The 15,399-nt window shown below is 44.6% G+C and overlaps 1 protein-coding gene across 5 annotated transcripts in view; it reads left to right on the forward strand.

The window, feature by feature from the left end:
* Positions 1-14,147: 14,147 nt before the first annotated feature.
* The window catches only part of LOC143815261 (flotillin-2-like), a 113,144-nt gene continuing 111,892 nt past the window's right edge, over positions 14,148-15,399 (forward strand). Inside the window, exon 1 of one of the 5 annotated variants that reach the window (XM_077294328.1) lies at positions 14,148-14,283. Coding sequence is in view for 1 of the 5 variants with exons in the window: in XM_077294323.1 (XP_077150438.1) it covers positions 14,351-14,399 (49 nt within the window). In the remaining 4 variants the exon portion in view is untranslated. Of the gene's footprint in view, positions 14,400-15,399 lie in introns of all 5 variants that reach the window. The other 4 variants (XM_077294323.1, XM_077294327.1, XM_077294325.1 and 1 more) reach the window with 4 other exon arrangements.

The following is a 15,399-nucleotide window of genomic DNA, read 5'->3' on the forward strand; positions in this document are numbered from 1 at the left end:
CCCCCAATAAAAAATTGACCTATTTGGTATTGCCACCTTTATAACAACCCATGCCGTAAAACTATATAATTGTCATACAATGAACGCCGCAAAACATAAAAATAAACTATGCTAGAATTACTGCTTTTTTAATGAGAAAAAAAAACATCAAAAAGACTTATGGATCTCCAAAATTGTGTCAATGAAAACGACATCTCATTTTGCAAAAAAACATTTAATCAAACAGCTTAATACTCAAAAAGATAAAGTTCTGGCCCTGAGAATAAGACGTCCCCAAAAAGTTATGAAAAAGTTAAGAAAAACAAAACAAGTTTTAAATCCCTTTAATCATATTGATTTGTTCTTTAAAATTATATATTTATCCCTGATAGTGAATGGCAAAAAAAAAATTATAAAAAATGACAAAATGGTTGTTTTGTTCCTTACGCCTACAAAAATGGAATAAAAAGTGAGAGAATAAACCTAAGTGCCCCAGAATCTAACCAGTGAATGAAAGCTATAGGTTCTATTAAGAAACGAGTAACAAAAAAAAAATCCAAGTGTTATCAAAAAGTCATGAAAACCCCCAAAGACCAATGAAACTTCATCTCATCAGCCAAAGAATAAGTCTCTTTACAGCTCCATTGATGACAAATGTTAAACTTTTGGCTGTCAGAATATTGAAGGTGGGTTTGGCATCTGTTTGTGCTCTGCACGCACATTTAGTCTCTACTAGGATTCAAGCTCACAACCTCTAGAATGGCAGGAAACCGCTTGAGCTATTGGCCTCACATTAATGGTATTCTTCTTCCTTAAAGGAACATTGTACTGGTATATAGAAAGTGAAATAAAGGAAAACCGGCGCCATGAACATGTAAGGTTTTGTTTGTACTTGGTATGAGTCTCATCGCTAAACTGACAGGATCCAGGAGCTCACCAGGAATTGGGTCACAATATATGTGAAGAAAAGATGGCACCGGTCCTTTAAAATCCAAAGTTTTATTCAAACATCACATTATAAAACTGGTAACAGGAAAGAGTGTATGGTACATTGGACTCCTGTTACCAGGTTTAATGTGATGTTTGAATAAAACTTTGGATTTTAAAGGACCGGTGAGTGCCACCTTTTCTTCACTTCACGTGGTATATAGAAATGCATTCCTTTATTTCTGTATATTGGGGGTAAAATAAATCTGATTTTTTTTTCCCCTATAATAATTAATAAAAATCAATTACAATCATATTAATGAACCTTTTCAAAATAGAGATAAAAAATAAGCAAATAACTTGTACAAATTTGGCTTTCCTGTAATCGTCACAAGCTGTACAATGCAGTGAACAATTTAGTCAGTAAATGATGTAAAGGAAAAACAAAAGTGATTGATTTTTCTCTATTAAATCCATAGAATTAATGCAACAAAATGTTAAGCCTACACATGTGTTTTGCAAAATGGCACAGAAAAAGCCACAACTTGTCTAGCAGAAATGCATGACCTCATAGTAAAACATATGCAAAAATGACAAACTTATTTTACAGACATGAGCGAATTAACGAAAAATAAAAATCCATAGATTCAGACAGTCAAGGTAAATTCATCGGTACCAAATTTAAGACTTTGGCACACTGCCCTGAGTGGCCTCATGATTATCCTTGACTACTAACATACCCCATCTGACCTCTATCAGTAGTATAGCGCTTTTCAAGATGAGCACACCACTGACCTGCTGAGGTCACCCTGCGCAGTACCATATAGTTGACCGTTTCTATCCAGCATCTTCAGTCTAGGTATGAGGTGTTAGTGTCCTTGTTCTGTCTCCCCCTGTGAAGGCAAAAGGCTCTGGACTAGTGATAAGTGTGATTTTGCCTATGGTGCTCAGGTATGCACTGAGCATCGGGGGTGTTTGAGTCTCCACAGCCGCATATTTTGCAGCTGTTAGAAAGCCGAAAAACATGCAAGGATTGCCTGGGTTTGTCAGACAACCATAAAACGTGGGGATTGCCTAACCACTGCAAAACATGTGGCCGCAGGAACATGTCACTCGAGCACCCTCGGCAAACTTGAGTAACTAGCACTTGTGCTCATCGCTACTCACACTAATGCTGGTTTAATTGGCATAAGACGCTGAGCTCAGTGATTGACTGCAGCCTGCAGGCCTCCCGAAGAAGCACAGTGAAACGCGCGTCGGGGTGTGGGACGCCAGGGGATTACATACGGCCGTACAGGTAATATATTTCATTAGAAAATCTAGTGTCATTTAGTTGTCTATAACTATAGATACTAAGATATATGACATTATCACAGGCTCAACACATAGGGAGACATTCTATGCTGTATTAAGGATGGGATATTTTCCTTCAGTAAAGGCACACATGTTTCTGTAGCCTTTTGATTGGAAATCCTTGGGCATTTAATGGATCATGCCATTGTTTTAAACTCTTTGTTGTTTAGCCGTTATGTACAACTAGATTTCCCCATGGCATTATGATCCCTATTTGTAATTGAATCCAGCACCTTTTTCCTACTGTTTATGTAAAAATCTTTTAAATATTTATTTTACAACTACAACAATTAAAATTCTTTATTTTAGTACCCAAAAATTTTTTTGAGATCATCATTCACTTGTGGTCGCCAGTATAGTGAATTATTGCTTATCTAATGGTACTTTTACCCTATGATATATATGGTTTTTTTATATATATATATATATATATATATATATATATCATCCTATACGTGATTAATCATAAAACACAGGGAAAAGTAAAACATGCCTCCACAATGACTGAGAGCAGGTTTCTCAGTGTGTGACATATAATGACAGACTGTGATCACGCACAGCTTTCCAGTGAGATCATACTATGTGCGGTTAGTAATCACTCGTGTACTTGGCTAACACTTTTATATCTAACATCATACAACAGTCATTGTGGGGAAGAGGCAGAGAGGAGAGCTGCTAGAAGTATTTGTAATGAGACAAAGCTCAGCTCTTGTGTACTGCCTCCCCCCACACTGACCGCCATGAGACGAAAGCTGAAAGTTGTTTGTAACAAGACTTGGCCCTGCTCCTGGCATTTTGTAATCACAGCTCTGCGGTGAGAGCAGACTGACTGTCATTTATTCAGTCGCCATGACAGCACTACGAGAGGGGATCCGCCCTTCAGGGACAGGAAACCTACAGACATAAAAGGGCGGTACCTCTCTCCCGCATCAATTGGTTTCCTGTCCCTGACAGGGCAACCTCTTCAGGCAGGCCCTAAGAAGAGGGTCGAAGATAAAAAGAAAGTATCCCACTCCTGACAGACCGATGCAGGTAGCGGAGGTTCCCTACCTCGGCCTGGTCCGGTTGCTGAAAGCACCACACCGCAGGGAACTGTCTGGTGTCGGTGATAGCAGGAGGAAGCAGCCTGAGGTTTAAAAGGGCTGGCTTCCGATGTGGTAGCGGGTGAGTATGGGGCTCTCCTCGGGGACCACGCCAGCTGGGGCCTTTGGGATCTGTCCGCTGCTTGCTGGGGGCGTGCGCGTCGGTCCGGGCGCTGTTGGCATCCTCGGTCGCGTGTCGGCTTGCAAAGCCACAGTCGCAACCGGAAGGTGCGTGTCCGGATAATGCGACTGGGCGGCGCGGCCTCATGACGCGGCGGAGCATGCGCAGAAAGCGCCGTTCCAGCCCATGGCGGCGCTCCGACATCCGAGCGGGGCTTGGACCCAGGGGGGGCGGGGGTCTCACTGGCCAGCGGCGGGGGCGCGGCCCTGAAGGGGAAGAACACGTCCCTTTAGTTAATGGTACCGGGCAGGCCACCTGGAGTTCCTGCTAACCCCCATCTGGGGGCGGTACCGTGGGGGTATTTAAAGGGAACCTGTCACCTGAATTTGGCGGGACCAGTTTTGGGTCATATGGGCGGGGTTTTCGGGTGTTTGATTCACCCTTTCCTTACCCGCTGGCTGCATGCTGGCCGCAATATTGGATTGAAGTTCATTCTCTGTCCTCCGGAGTACACGCCACCGCAAGACAATATTGAAAGTGAAGAAAGAGGTAAGGGGTTCTATTCCCCTTTGTTCCTGGTCAAAAAACCTGACGGATCATTTCGTACCATCATCAACTTAAAAGGCCTGAATAAATTTTTGCTGGTCCCACCCTTCAAAATGGAGTCTGTAAAGACGGCAATAAAGCTTCTGTTTAACAATTGCTTCATGGTTGTCTTAGATCTAAAAGACGCCTATTATCATGTCCCAATACATGTAGATCATCAACGGTTTCTTAGGGTGGCGGTTTCACTTGCTGGCACAGTAGAACACTTTCAATATCAGGCACTTCCCTTTGGTGTTGCAGTTGCACCCCGTGTATTTACTAAAATCATGGTAGAGGTTATGGCGCACCTTCACGAACAGAACATATTAATAATTCCCTACCTAGATGATTTATTGATTGTGGGACATTCAGAATCACATTGTAAAGACCAATTGGGGAAGGTGATAGCAGCATTGACCAAATTAGGATGGATCATTAATCTGAAAAAATCTCGTTTGCAGCCCTTAAAATCACAGGAATTTTTGGGTCTTGTCATAGACTCCAGTCAGCAGGAATGTCGCCTGCCGGATTCAAAAGTGGATAGTATTCAACAGCTGGCCACCAGAATGATTAGCAATCCATTAGTCTCCGTAAGAGGAGCAATGTCACTTTTGGGTTCACTTACATCTTGTATTCCGGCGGTTCTCTGGGCTCAGTATCACACCAGAACACTGCAGTGGGATGTCCTACATAATTCTCGTCGACTAGGAGCTAATCTTGAAAGTAAATTTTCACTATCTGTTGAAACCATTCATTAAATTGGTGGACGCACATACCAAATCTTCGTAGAGGGGTTCCCTGGACAAATCATATAACACGGATAATAACTACTGATGCTAGCCCCAAGGGTGGGGGGCACACTTGAAGAATAATTGGGTCCAGGGACTGTGGTCCCAGTCTGAACAAAGCTCATCCTCCAATCTAAAAGAATTGTTAGCGGTAGAGCGCGCGTTAAATAGTATTCTTATACCCCTACAGGGTCGGCACGTCAGGCTGTTCTCAGACAACCAGGTAACCGTAGCCTATATTAACCATCAAGGAGGTACGCGGTCTGGTTCATTAATGGAGGTTGCGGATCGTATTTTTCAGATGGCCGAGAATCACCTACTTTCGCTTACGGCTCTTCCCATAAGGGGAAAGCTCAATACCATGGCCGACTATCTAAGCCGCAACAAACTCAGACAAGGGGACTGGTCACTAAATCCGACCATCTTCACTCAGATCGTGCATTTATGGGGATGTCCAGAAATAGATCTTTTTGCCAACCGAGGAAGCAGAAAACTACACCAATTCTGTTCCTTAAATCCAAGGGACAACCCGTATGCAGTGGACGCTCTTCTAATCTCTTGGCACTTCAGTCTCGCTTATGCCTTACCCCCTCTAAATCTAATTCCTATAGTTCTGAGGAAAATACGGGAAGACAGGGCCTGAGTAATCCTGATGGCCCCGTTCTGGCCCAGGAGGTCGTGGTTTTCTTGGCTGAGGAAGATGTCTGTTACCCAACCATGGATTCTCCCAGAATTTCCAGATCTCCTCTCCCAGGGCCCAATTCTCCATCCACAAGTAGCCAATTTACACCTAGCAGCGTGGAATTTGAGAGGTCATTACTGAGGGGGAAATGGTTTTCTCGAGATCTTGTAAATACACTTCTAAAGAGTAGGAAAACCTCCACGACAAACGTGTCACGGTTTGGAAAAAAATTCTATCAAGTTCAGGAGCGCAGATTGACCAGAAACCTTGTATTAATCAAATTTAAATTTTTTAATTTTTACAAAGGGGCCTAGGAATGGGTTTAGCCACAAGCACTCTCAGAGTTCAAGTGTCGGCTCTGGGGGCGCTATACAATTCTAACTTAGCCAGCAATCACTGGATATCCAGGTTCTTTAAAGCGGTTACTAGATCCAGACCCGTCATTAAACAAAAAATGGTTCCGTGGGACCTAAATCTTGTACTCTCAGCTTTAACGCAAGCCCCATTCGAGCCTATTGATACTGTCACAATAAAAATTCTGTCGGTTAAAACAACCCTTTTAGTTGCACTCACGTCCGCAAGAAGGGTTAGTGATCTACAAGCATTATCTAGACAACCTCCATACATGCAGTCTAGGGAGGATAGAGTTATTATGAAACCTGATCCCCTTTATCTTCCAAAAGTTGCTTCAAAATTTCATAGGTTACAAGAGGTGGTCCTACCTTCGTTTTGTTCTAATGCTACTATGATAAGGAATATAGATTTCATTCTTTAGATGTAAGAAGGTGCCTTCTTAAATATATTTCAGTTACAGATACCTGGAAAAAAGATAACTCCTTATTTATATCTTACCAGGGAGTTAGAAAGGGTCTTGGAGTATCTAAAAACACACTAGCCAGATGGATCAGGGAGGCGATCTCTCGCTTATACAGCAGGTGGCATGGAGATCCCGGAAGGTATAAAAGCTCGCTCCACTCGAGCCGTGGCAACATCCTGGGCAGAGAGATCAGAGATGTCGATTGAAGAAATTTGTAAGGCAGCCACATGGTCTTCTCCATCTACCTTTCTTAAGCACTATAGATTGGATCTGGGTGGCTCCTCTGACCTCACGTTTTGGAGAAGGGTGCTTGGAGCAGTTATCCCTCCCTAAATTTTTCTTACTTCTCTCAAAGTCTCTCGTAGTGCTGTCATGGCGACTTAATAAATATGTAAGCTACTTACCGGTAGCGGTGTGTTTTCAGGAGCCCATGACAGCACGCTTATATTCCCTACCCTATTCTTTCTCGGATGGCTCAACACTTTCGTTTTCCTTTAAATCTTGCGTTCACTCACATGGTGAATTGTACCATAGTTTATGCTATATCTGTGTTACTAACCAAGGGGGTCCTCTCATGCTCTGGAACCAACTGATGCGGGAGAGAGGTACCGCCCTTTTATGTCTGTAGGTTTCCTGTCCCTGAAGGGCGGATCCCCTCTCTCGTAGTGCTGTCATGGGCTCCTGAAAAAACACCGCTACCGGTAAGTAGCTTACGTATTTCATGTCTCACATGGGAGAAAGCCTGTTCTAAGTTATTGTCTGGGTGTGTTCCTTTTACCCCTGTGTGTTGCTGATTTGCTAACCACATCCAGGGGAAAAAGTACAAATAAACCTCAGAGACAAATCTCTGGTAATGCCCAGTTGAATAATAACAAATTATAGCCTACATTATATAATATAATATCTCCAAATAAGAGAAATGTAAAAATAATTGCCTTGAAATCTACTCTTTACAGGAGTTGTCTGTCATTTTCTAACATTTTGTTTTTAAGGCTAGTGGAGAATGAAATGGGAAATGGGTCTGACTATGGATTGTAGTTAAGTATGTAGCCCAAAATTTTGTTTATCACATGGCCTGTTCCTTTTTAAGTTGGAGCGGTATGCAGTTTAACTGTGTATCATCATGCTGTGTCGGATCATATAGTTAGGAGTGCAGATGTTTCTGATGTGTTTAGCTCACAGAGCGTTGTCTGAATCTCAGGTTCTCATTCTTTTTCTAATGGGGACATTGGGTATGTTTCCACGTTCAATATTTGCTGCGGATTGGACGCTGCGTATATGCACATGCGGCGCGTCTTTATAGACCGCAGCATGTCTATTTATTTTGTGGAGACGCTCAGTCACAAAATTGCTGTTTACAGATGTGCTCCATCCAATCCACGTGTGTTCATTGCTCTTCCATTGTTCCACTTCGTTCTTTCTACAAATAACAGACATATTTGGTGTCCCTGAAATTGTAACCCATACATTGCAGTTAACAGATTATTTATGGTGAGTGCAAAATGGCATAACAAATTATGATTGCTTTTGTTTCTGAAACTAATAAAAATGTAAAGCTGAGGCAACGTCCACATGTAGCTTAAAAGCTTCATTTTTTTCTGCAAACATTTTTTTCTGTTTTATCTGCAAACTACGCAATATTAATCTTATTGCATTTTTGGTGCAGATTTGAAACCATGTTTTTAATTATATACAGCTCTGGCAAAAATTAAGAGACCGCCACATCAAAACCCTGTCATGGGCAGCCCAATCTCCAGACCTGAACTCCGTTGAAAACCTCTGGAATATAATCAAGAGGAAGATGGATAGTCACAAGCCATCAAACAAAGAAGGGGGGCTCATACCCATTTGCGAGAAAAAAAAACGGTCCCGACCGAAAAAAAATAAAAATATATATATACAGTTATATGAAAAAGTTTGGGCACCCCTATTAATCTTAAGCTTAATGTTTTATAAAAATTGGTTTTTTTGCAACAGCTATTTCAGTTTCATATATCTAACAACTGTTGGACACAGTAATGTCAGCCAGAAAGCATTGGTACTGAGATGTGGTCTGTGGTCCCCACCTGCAGAACCACTCCTTTATTGAGTGTGTCTTGATAATTGCCAATAATTTCCGTCTGTTGTCTATTCCATTTGCACAACAGCATGTGAAATTGATTGTCAAACACACCTAATCTATGTGTATATATCTATTCTATTATATTCTCACCTATTCTATTCTATACCTGCCATCTGCTGGCTTTTACGCTATCTATCCATCTATCTATATATACAGTTATATGAAAAAGTTTGGGCACCCCTATTAATCTTAAGCTTAATGTTTTATAAAAATTGTTTTTTTTGCAACAGCTATTTCAGTTTCATATATCTAATAACTGTTGGACACAGTAATGTTTCTGCCTTGAAATGAGGTTTATTGTACTAACAGAAAACGTGCAATCTGCATTCAAACAAAATTTGACAGGTGCATAAGTATGGGCACCCTTATCATTTTCTTGTTTTAAATACTCCTACCTACTTTTTACTGACTTACTAAAGCACTTTTTTTGGTTTTGTAACCTCATTGAGCTTTGAACTTTACAGCCAGGTGTATGCAATCATGAGAAAAGCTACTTAAAGTGGCCACTTGCAAGTTGTTCTCCTGTATGAATCTCCTCTGAAGAGTGGCATCATGGGCTCCTCAAAACAACTGTCAAATGATCTGAAAACAAAGATTATTCAACGTAGTTGTTCAGGGGAAGGATACAAAAAGCTGTCTAAGAGATTTAACCTGTCAATTTCCACTGTGAGGAACATAGTAAGGAAATGGAAGAACACAGGTGCAGTTCTTGTTAAGGCCAGAAGTGGCAGGCCAAGAAAAACATCAGAAAGGCAGAGAAGAAGAATGGTGAGATCAGTCAAGGACAATCCTCAGACCACCTCCAGAGAGCTGCAGCATCAACTTGCTGCAGATGGTGTCACTGTGCATCGGTCAACTATACAACGCACTTTGCACAAAGAGAAGCTGTATGGGAGAGTGATGCGAAAGAAGCCGTTTCTGCAAGCACGCCACAAACAGAGTCGGCTGAGGTATGCAAAAGCTCATTTGGAGAAGCCAATTTCTTTTTGGAAGAAGGTCCTGTGGACTGATGAAACCAAGATTGAGTTGTTTGGTCATACAAAAAGGCGTTATGCATGGCGGCCAAAAAACACAGCATTCCAAGAAAAACACTTGCTACCCACAGTAAAATTTGGAGGAGGTTCCATCATGCTTTGGCATCGGGAATCTTGTTAAAGTTGAGGGACGCATGGATTCCTCTCAGTATCAGAAGATTCTTGACAATAATGTTCATGAATCAGTGACAAAGTTGAAGTTACGCAGGGGATGGATCTTTCAGCAAGACAATGATCCAAAACACCGCTCCAAATCTACTCAGGCATTCATGCAGAGGAACAATTACACTGTTCTGGAATGGCCATCCCAGTCCCCAGACCTGAATATCATTGAACATCTGTGGGATCATTTGAAGAGGGCTGTCCATGCTCGGCGGCCATCAAACTTATCTGAACTGGAATTGTTTTGTAAAGCGGAATGGTCAAAAATACCTTCATCCAGGATCCAGGAACTCCTTAAAAGCTACAGGAAGTGACTAGAGGCTGTTATTTTTGCAAAAGGAGGAACTACTAAATATTAATGTCACTTTTCTGGTGAGGTGCCCATACTTCTGCACCTGTCAAATTTTGTTTGAACGCAGATTGCACATTTTCTGTTAGTACAATAAACCTAATTTCAAGGCACAAACATTACTGTGTCCAGCAGTTATTAGATATATGAAACTGAAATAGCTGTTGCAAAAAAAAACAATTTTTATAAAACATTAAGCTTAAGATTAATAGGGGTGCCCAAACTTTTTCATATAACTGTATATATAGATAGATGGATAGATAGCTTAAAAGCCAGCAGATGGCAGGTATAGAATAGAATAGGTGAGAATATAATAGAATAGATATATACACATAGATTAGGTGTGTTTGACAATCAATTTCACATGCTGTTGTGCAAATGGAATAGACAACAGATGGAAATTATTGGCAATTATCAAGACACACTCAATAAAGGAGTGGTTCTGCAGGTGGGGACCACAGACCACATCTCAGTACCAATGCTTTCTGGCTGATGTTTTGGTCACTTTTGAATGTTGGTTGTGCTTTCACTCTCGTGGTAGCATGAGATGGACACTACAACCCACAGAAGTGGCTCAGGTAGTGCAGCTCATCCAGGATGGCACATCAATGCAAGCTGTGGCAAGGTTTGCTGTGTCTGTCAGCGTAGTGTCCAGAGGCTGGAGATGCTACCAGGAGACATGGAGGGGGTCGTAGGAGGGCAACAACCAGCAGGACTGCTACCTCCGCCTTTGTGCAAGAAGGAAGAGGAGGAGCACTGCAAGAGCCATGCAAAATTACCTCCAGCAGGCCACAAATGTGCATGTGTCTGCACAAATGGTTAGAAACCGACTCCATGAGGATGGTCTGAGTGCCTGACGTAGACAGATGCGGGTTGTGCTCACAGCCCAACACCATGCAGGACGCTTGGCATTTGCCACAGAACACCAGGATTGGCAAATTCGCCACTGGCTCCCTGTGCTCTTCACAGATGAAATCAGGTTCACACTGAGCACATGTGACAGATTCTGGAGACGCCGTGGAGAGCGATCTGCTGCCTGCAACATCCTTCAGCATGACCAGTTTGGCAGTGGGTCAGTAATGGTGTGGGGTGGCATTTCTTTGGAGGGCCGCACAGCCCTCCATGTGCTCGCCAGAGGTAGCCTGACTGCCATTAGGTACCGAGATGAGATCCTCAGACCCCTTGTGAGATCATATGCTGGTGCGGTTGGCCCTGGGTTCCTCCTAATGCAGGACAATGCCAGACCTCATGTGGCTGGAGTGTGTCAGCATTGTCTGCAAGATGAAGGCATTGAAGCTATGGACTGGCCCGCATGTTCCCCAGACCTGAAGCCGACTGAACACATCTGGGACATCATGTCTCGCACCATCCACCAACGTCACATTGCATCACAGACTGTCCTGGAGTTGGCGGATGCTTTAGTCCAGGTCTGGGAGGAGATCCCTCAGGAGACCATCTGCCGCCTCATCAAGAGCATGCCCAGGCGTTGTAGAGATGTCATACAGGCACGTGGAGGCCACACACACTATTGAGCATCATTTCCTTGTCTTGAGACATTTCCACTGAAGTTGGATCAGCCTGTAACTTCATTTTCCACTTTGATTTTGAGCATCATTCCAACTCCAGACCTCCGTGGGATATTAGTTGTGATTTATGTTGATAATTTTTAGGTTTTATTGCTCTCAACACATTCTACTATGTAATGAATACAGATTTACAACTGGAATATTTCATTCAGTGATATGTAGGATGTTGGATTTTAGTGTTCCCTTTATTTTTTTGAGCAGCGTATATTGTAATCTTCAGTCAGGAACAGCGTAAGCTGCGAACACGAGGGAACAGAAAGGACACAATTCAGGTGTTTTGACCAAATTGATCATCTACTTTAATTTGAGGCCAAGAAAACAATGGCACAAGTCACCACGGTGTATCTAAGGCTGTGTTCACATTGTGTTTGGGCTGCACAAGGTGGCTCTGTTGGGTCTTCCATCTAAAAACATTGAAATAAAGGATTTTAGATGGAATTAGTGATAGTGAATGGGCCTATAATGAAGCAGACTGGGTCACTTGGTTCTCTCTCGCCTTCATTACGGTGTCCATATTTTAACGGCAGGGATGTAAGCACGGTAAACCATACTTTTGTGCCTGTCTCAAGAAGGTGAACACGTGAAATAGATGGCAGAGAAAACACAAAGTGACTGCCCTACTATAGGAAATGGGGCTGTCGGCGGTCCCGTTCCCATATTTCAGGTCTTTAGGCCTGTCCCACACGTCCAGATAATTCCGGTACCGGAGTTATCCGTGTCCGTGACCTCACGTGGCACATCCATGTGGCACACGTGTGGTAGCCGTGTGCCGACTGGGTACCACACGGACCGTGCAGGAGACAGCGCTAAAGTAAGCGCTGTCCCCTGCTTTGAGTGCTGAAGCCGCCATTAATTTCTTCTCTCCAGCAGCGTTCGCTGGAGAGAAGAAATGAAAAATCATTGTTTTTTGGGGTTTTTTGCGGTTGTAATAAAGAACTTTGTCACCATCACCCTCCCACCCCCTGTGCGCCCCACCGTTGGAAAGAAAATACTCATCCGGCTCCCTCGAAGCGTCCTCTCCGCGCCGCAGCTTCTCCTGTGAGCGGTCACGTGGTGCCGCCCATTACAGTGATGAACATGCGGCTCCACCTCCCATAACTGACAGCAGAGCGCCCCTATAACTGACAGCAGGGAGCCCCTATAACTGACAGCAGGTGCCCCTATAACTGACAGAAGGACGCCCCTATAACTGACAGCAGGGCGCCCCTATAACTGACAGCAGGGCAGCCCCATAAATGACAGCAGGGAGCCCCTATAACTGACAGCAGAGAGCCCCTATAACTGACAGCAGGGCGCCCTATAACTGACAGCAGGAAGCCCCAATAACTGACAGCAGGAAGCCCCTATAACTGACAGCAGGAAGCCCCAATAACTGACAGCAGGAAGCCCCTATAACTGACAGCAGGGCGCCCCTATAACTGACAGCAGGGCGCCCCTATAACTGTCAGCAGGAAGCCCCAATAACTGACAGCAAGGCGCCCTATAACTGACAGCAGGAAGCCCCAATAACTGACAGCAGGAAGCCCCTATAACTGACAGCAGTGCGCCTCTATAACTGACAGCAGGTGCCCCCATAAATGACAGCAGGGCGCCCCCATAAATGACAGCAGGGAGCCCCTATAACTGACTGCAGGGAGCCCCTATAACTGACAGCAGGGAGTCCCTATAACTGACAGCAGGGCGCCTCTATAACTGACAGCAGGGAGTCCCTATAACTGACAGCAGGGAGCCCTTATAACTGACAGCAGGGAGTCCCTATAACTGACAGCAGGGAGTCCCTATAACTGACAGCAGGGAGCCCCCATAACTGACAGCAGGGCGCCCCCATAAATGACAGCAGGGAGCCCCTATAACTGACAGCAGGGAGCCCCTGTAACTGACAGCAGGGAGCCCCTATAACTGACAGCAGGGAGTCCCTATAACTGACAGCAGGGAGCCCCTATAACTGACAGCAGGGCGCCCCCATAAATGACAGCAGGGAGCCCCTATAACTGACAGCAGGGAGCCCCTGTAACTGACAGCAGGGAGCCCCTATAACTGACAGCAGGGAGCCCTTATAACTGACAGCAGGGAGCCCCTATAACTGACAGCAGGGAGCCCCTGTAACTGACAGCAGGGAGCCCCTATAACTGACAGCAGGGAGCCCTTATAACTGACAGCAGGGAGCCCCTATAACTGACAGCAGGGAGCCCCTGTAACTGACAGCAGGGAGCCCCTATAACTGACAGCAGGGAGTCCCTATAACTGACAGCAGGGAGCCCCTATAACTGACAGCAGGGCGCCCCTATAACTGACAGCAGGGCGCCCCCATAAATGACAGCAGGGAGCCCCTATAACTGACAGCAGGGCGCCCCTATAAACCGTAGCAGTAGCGGAGTTCTGCATCTGTCACTGAGGGCAGATAACGGGTCTTCCTGTCTCCATGACAACACAAAGCGATTATTCCATTCGCAGAGCGGATGAACCGTGACGTCACGGCAGACACACCCCCAGCTCTGAGGCGGAGCCGCGCTGTCTACTCACAACAAGGATAAAGTCACCCAGGGAGTGGTCTGTTACAGTGAGCCTTGGGAGCACGTGATTGGTCCTCTCTACACCAAGCTCCACCCCATAACGCCTTAGAGCGCTATCTAGTCATTCATGCCTGGGGAGGGGCCGTGCGCACCGAGCAGCTGACTCCGCCCCGGGTGTAGTAAGTAAGCATCTTGTGTGTGAGGAAGGCGAGTGGCGACATCCGACCTGTGCGCACGGAGCTCCGCAGGCATGGGCAACTTTCACACGGTGGGGCCCAACGAGGCGCTGGTGGTGTCCGGTGAGTGCAGGCCCGGCTGTGGGGACCGTGCTGGAGAGAGGCCGCTGTGCCCGCCCTGCTCCACATTCTGTATGTATGTAATTGGGGGGGTTCTGTGGCTTCTGTAGGTAAAGCATACCTCCCAACTTGTGAAGATGGGAAAGAGGGGCAAAATTTAGGCCACGCCTCTGACCACACCCATTCATAACTAGTCACACCCATATCCACGTCCCAACCACACCCATTTAGCACTGCTGATCACACTGTTTCATATACAATAATTATAAACAAAAAAATATGGCCACACAGTGCTCCATACTGTATAATGGCCACACAGTGCTCCATACTGTATAATGGCCACACAGTGCTCCATACTGTATAATGGCCGCACATGATGCTCCATACTGTATAATGGCCGCACATGATGCTCCATACTGTATAATGACCACATGATGCTGCGTACTGTATAATGACCGCACATGATGCTCCATACTGTATAATGACCACATGATGCTCCATACTGTATAATGACCACATGATGCTGCATACTGTATAATGACTGCACATGATGCTCCATACTGTATAATGGCCACACAGTGCTCCATACTGTATAATGGCCGCACATGATGCTCCATACTGTATAATGGCCATACAGTGCTCCATACTGTATAATGGCCGCACATGATGCTCCATACTGTATAATGTCCACACATGATGCTCCATACTGTATAATGTCCACACATGATGCTCCATACTGTATAATGTCCACACATGATGCTCCATACTGTATATTGGCCGCACATGATGCTCCATACTGTATATTGGCCGCACATGATGCTCCATACTGTATAATGGCCGCACATGATGCTCCATACTGTATAATGGCCGCACATGATGCTCCATACTGTATATTGGCCGCACATGATGCTCCATACTGTATAATGGCCGCACATGATGCTCCATACTGTATAATGGCCGCACATGATGCTCCATACTGTATATTGGCTGCACATGATGCTCC

Source organism: Ranitomeya variabilis, chromosome 3 (genome assembly GCF_051348905.1).
Source record: "Ranitomeya variabilis isolate aRanVar5 chromosome 3, aRanVar5.hap1, whole genome shotgun sequence".
Classification (NCBI taxonomy): Eukaryota; Metazoa; Chordata; class Amphibia; order Anura; family Dendrobatidae; genus Ranitomeya; species Ranitomeya variabilis.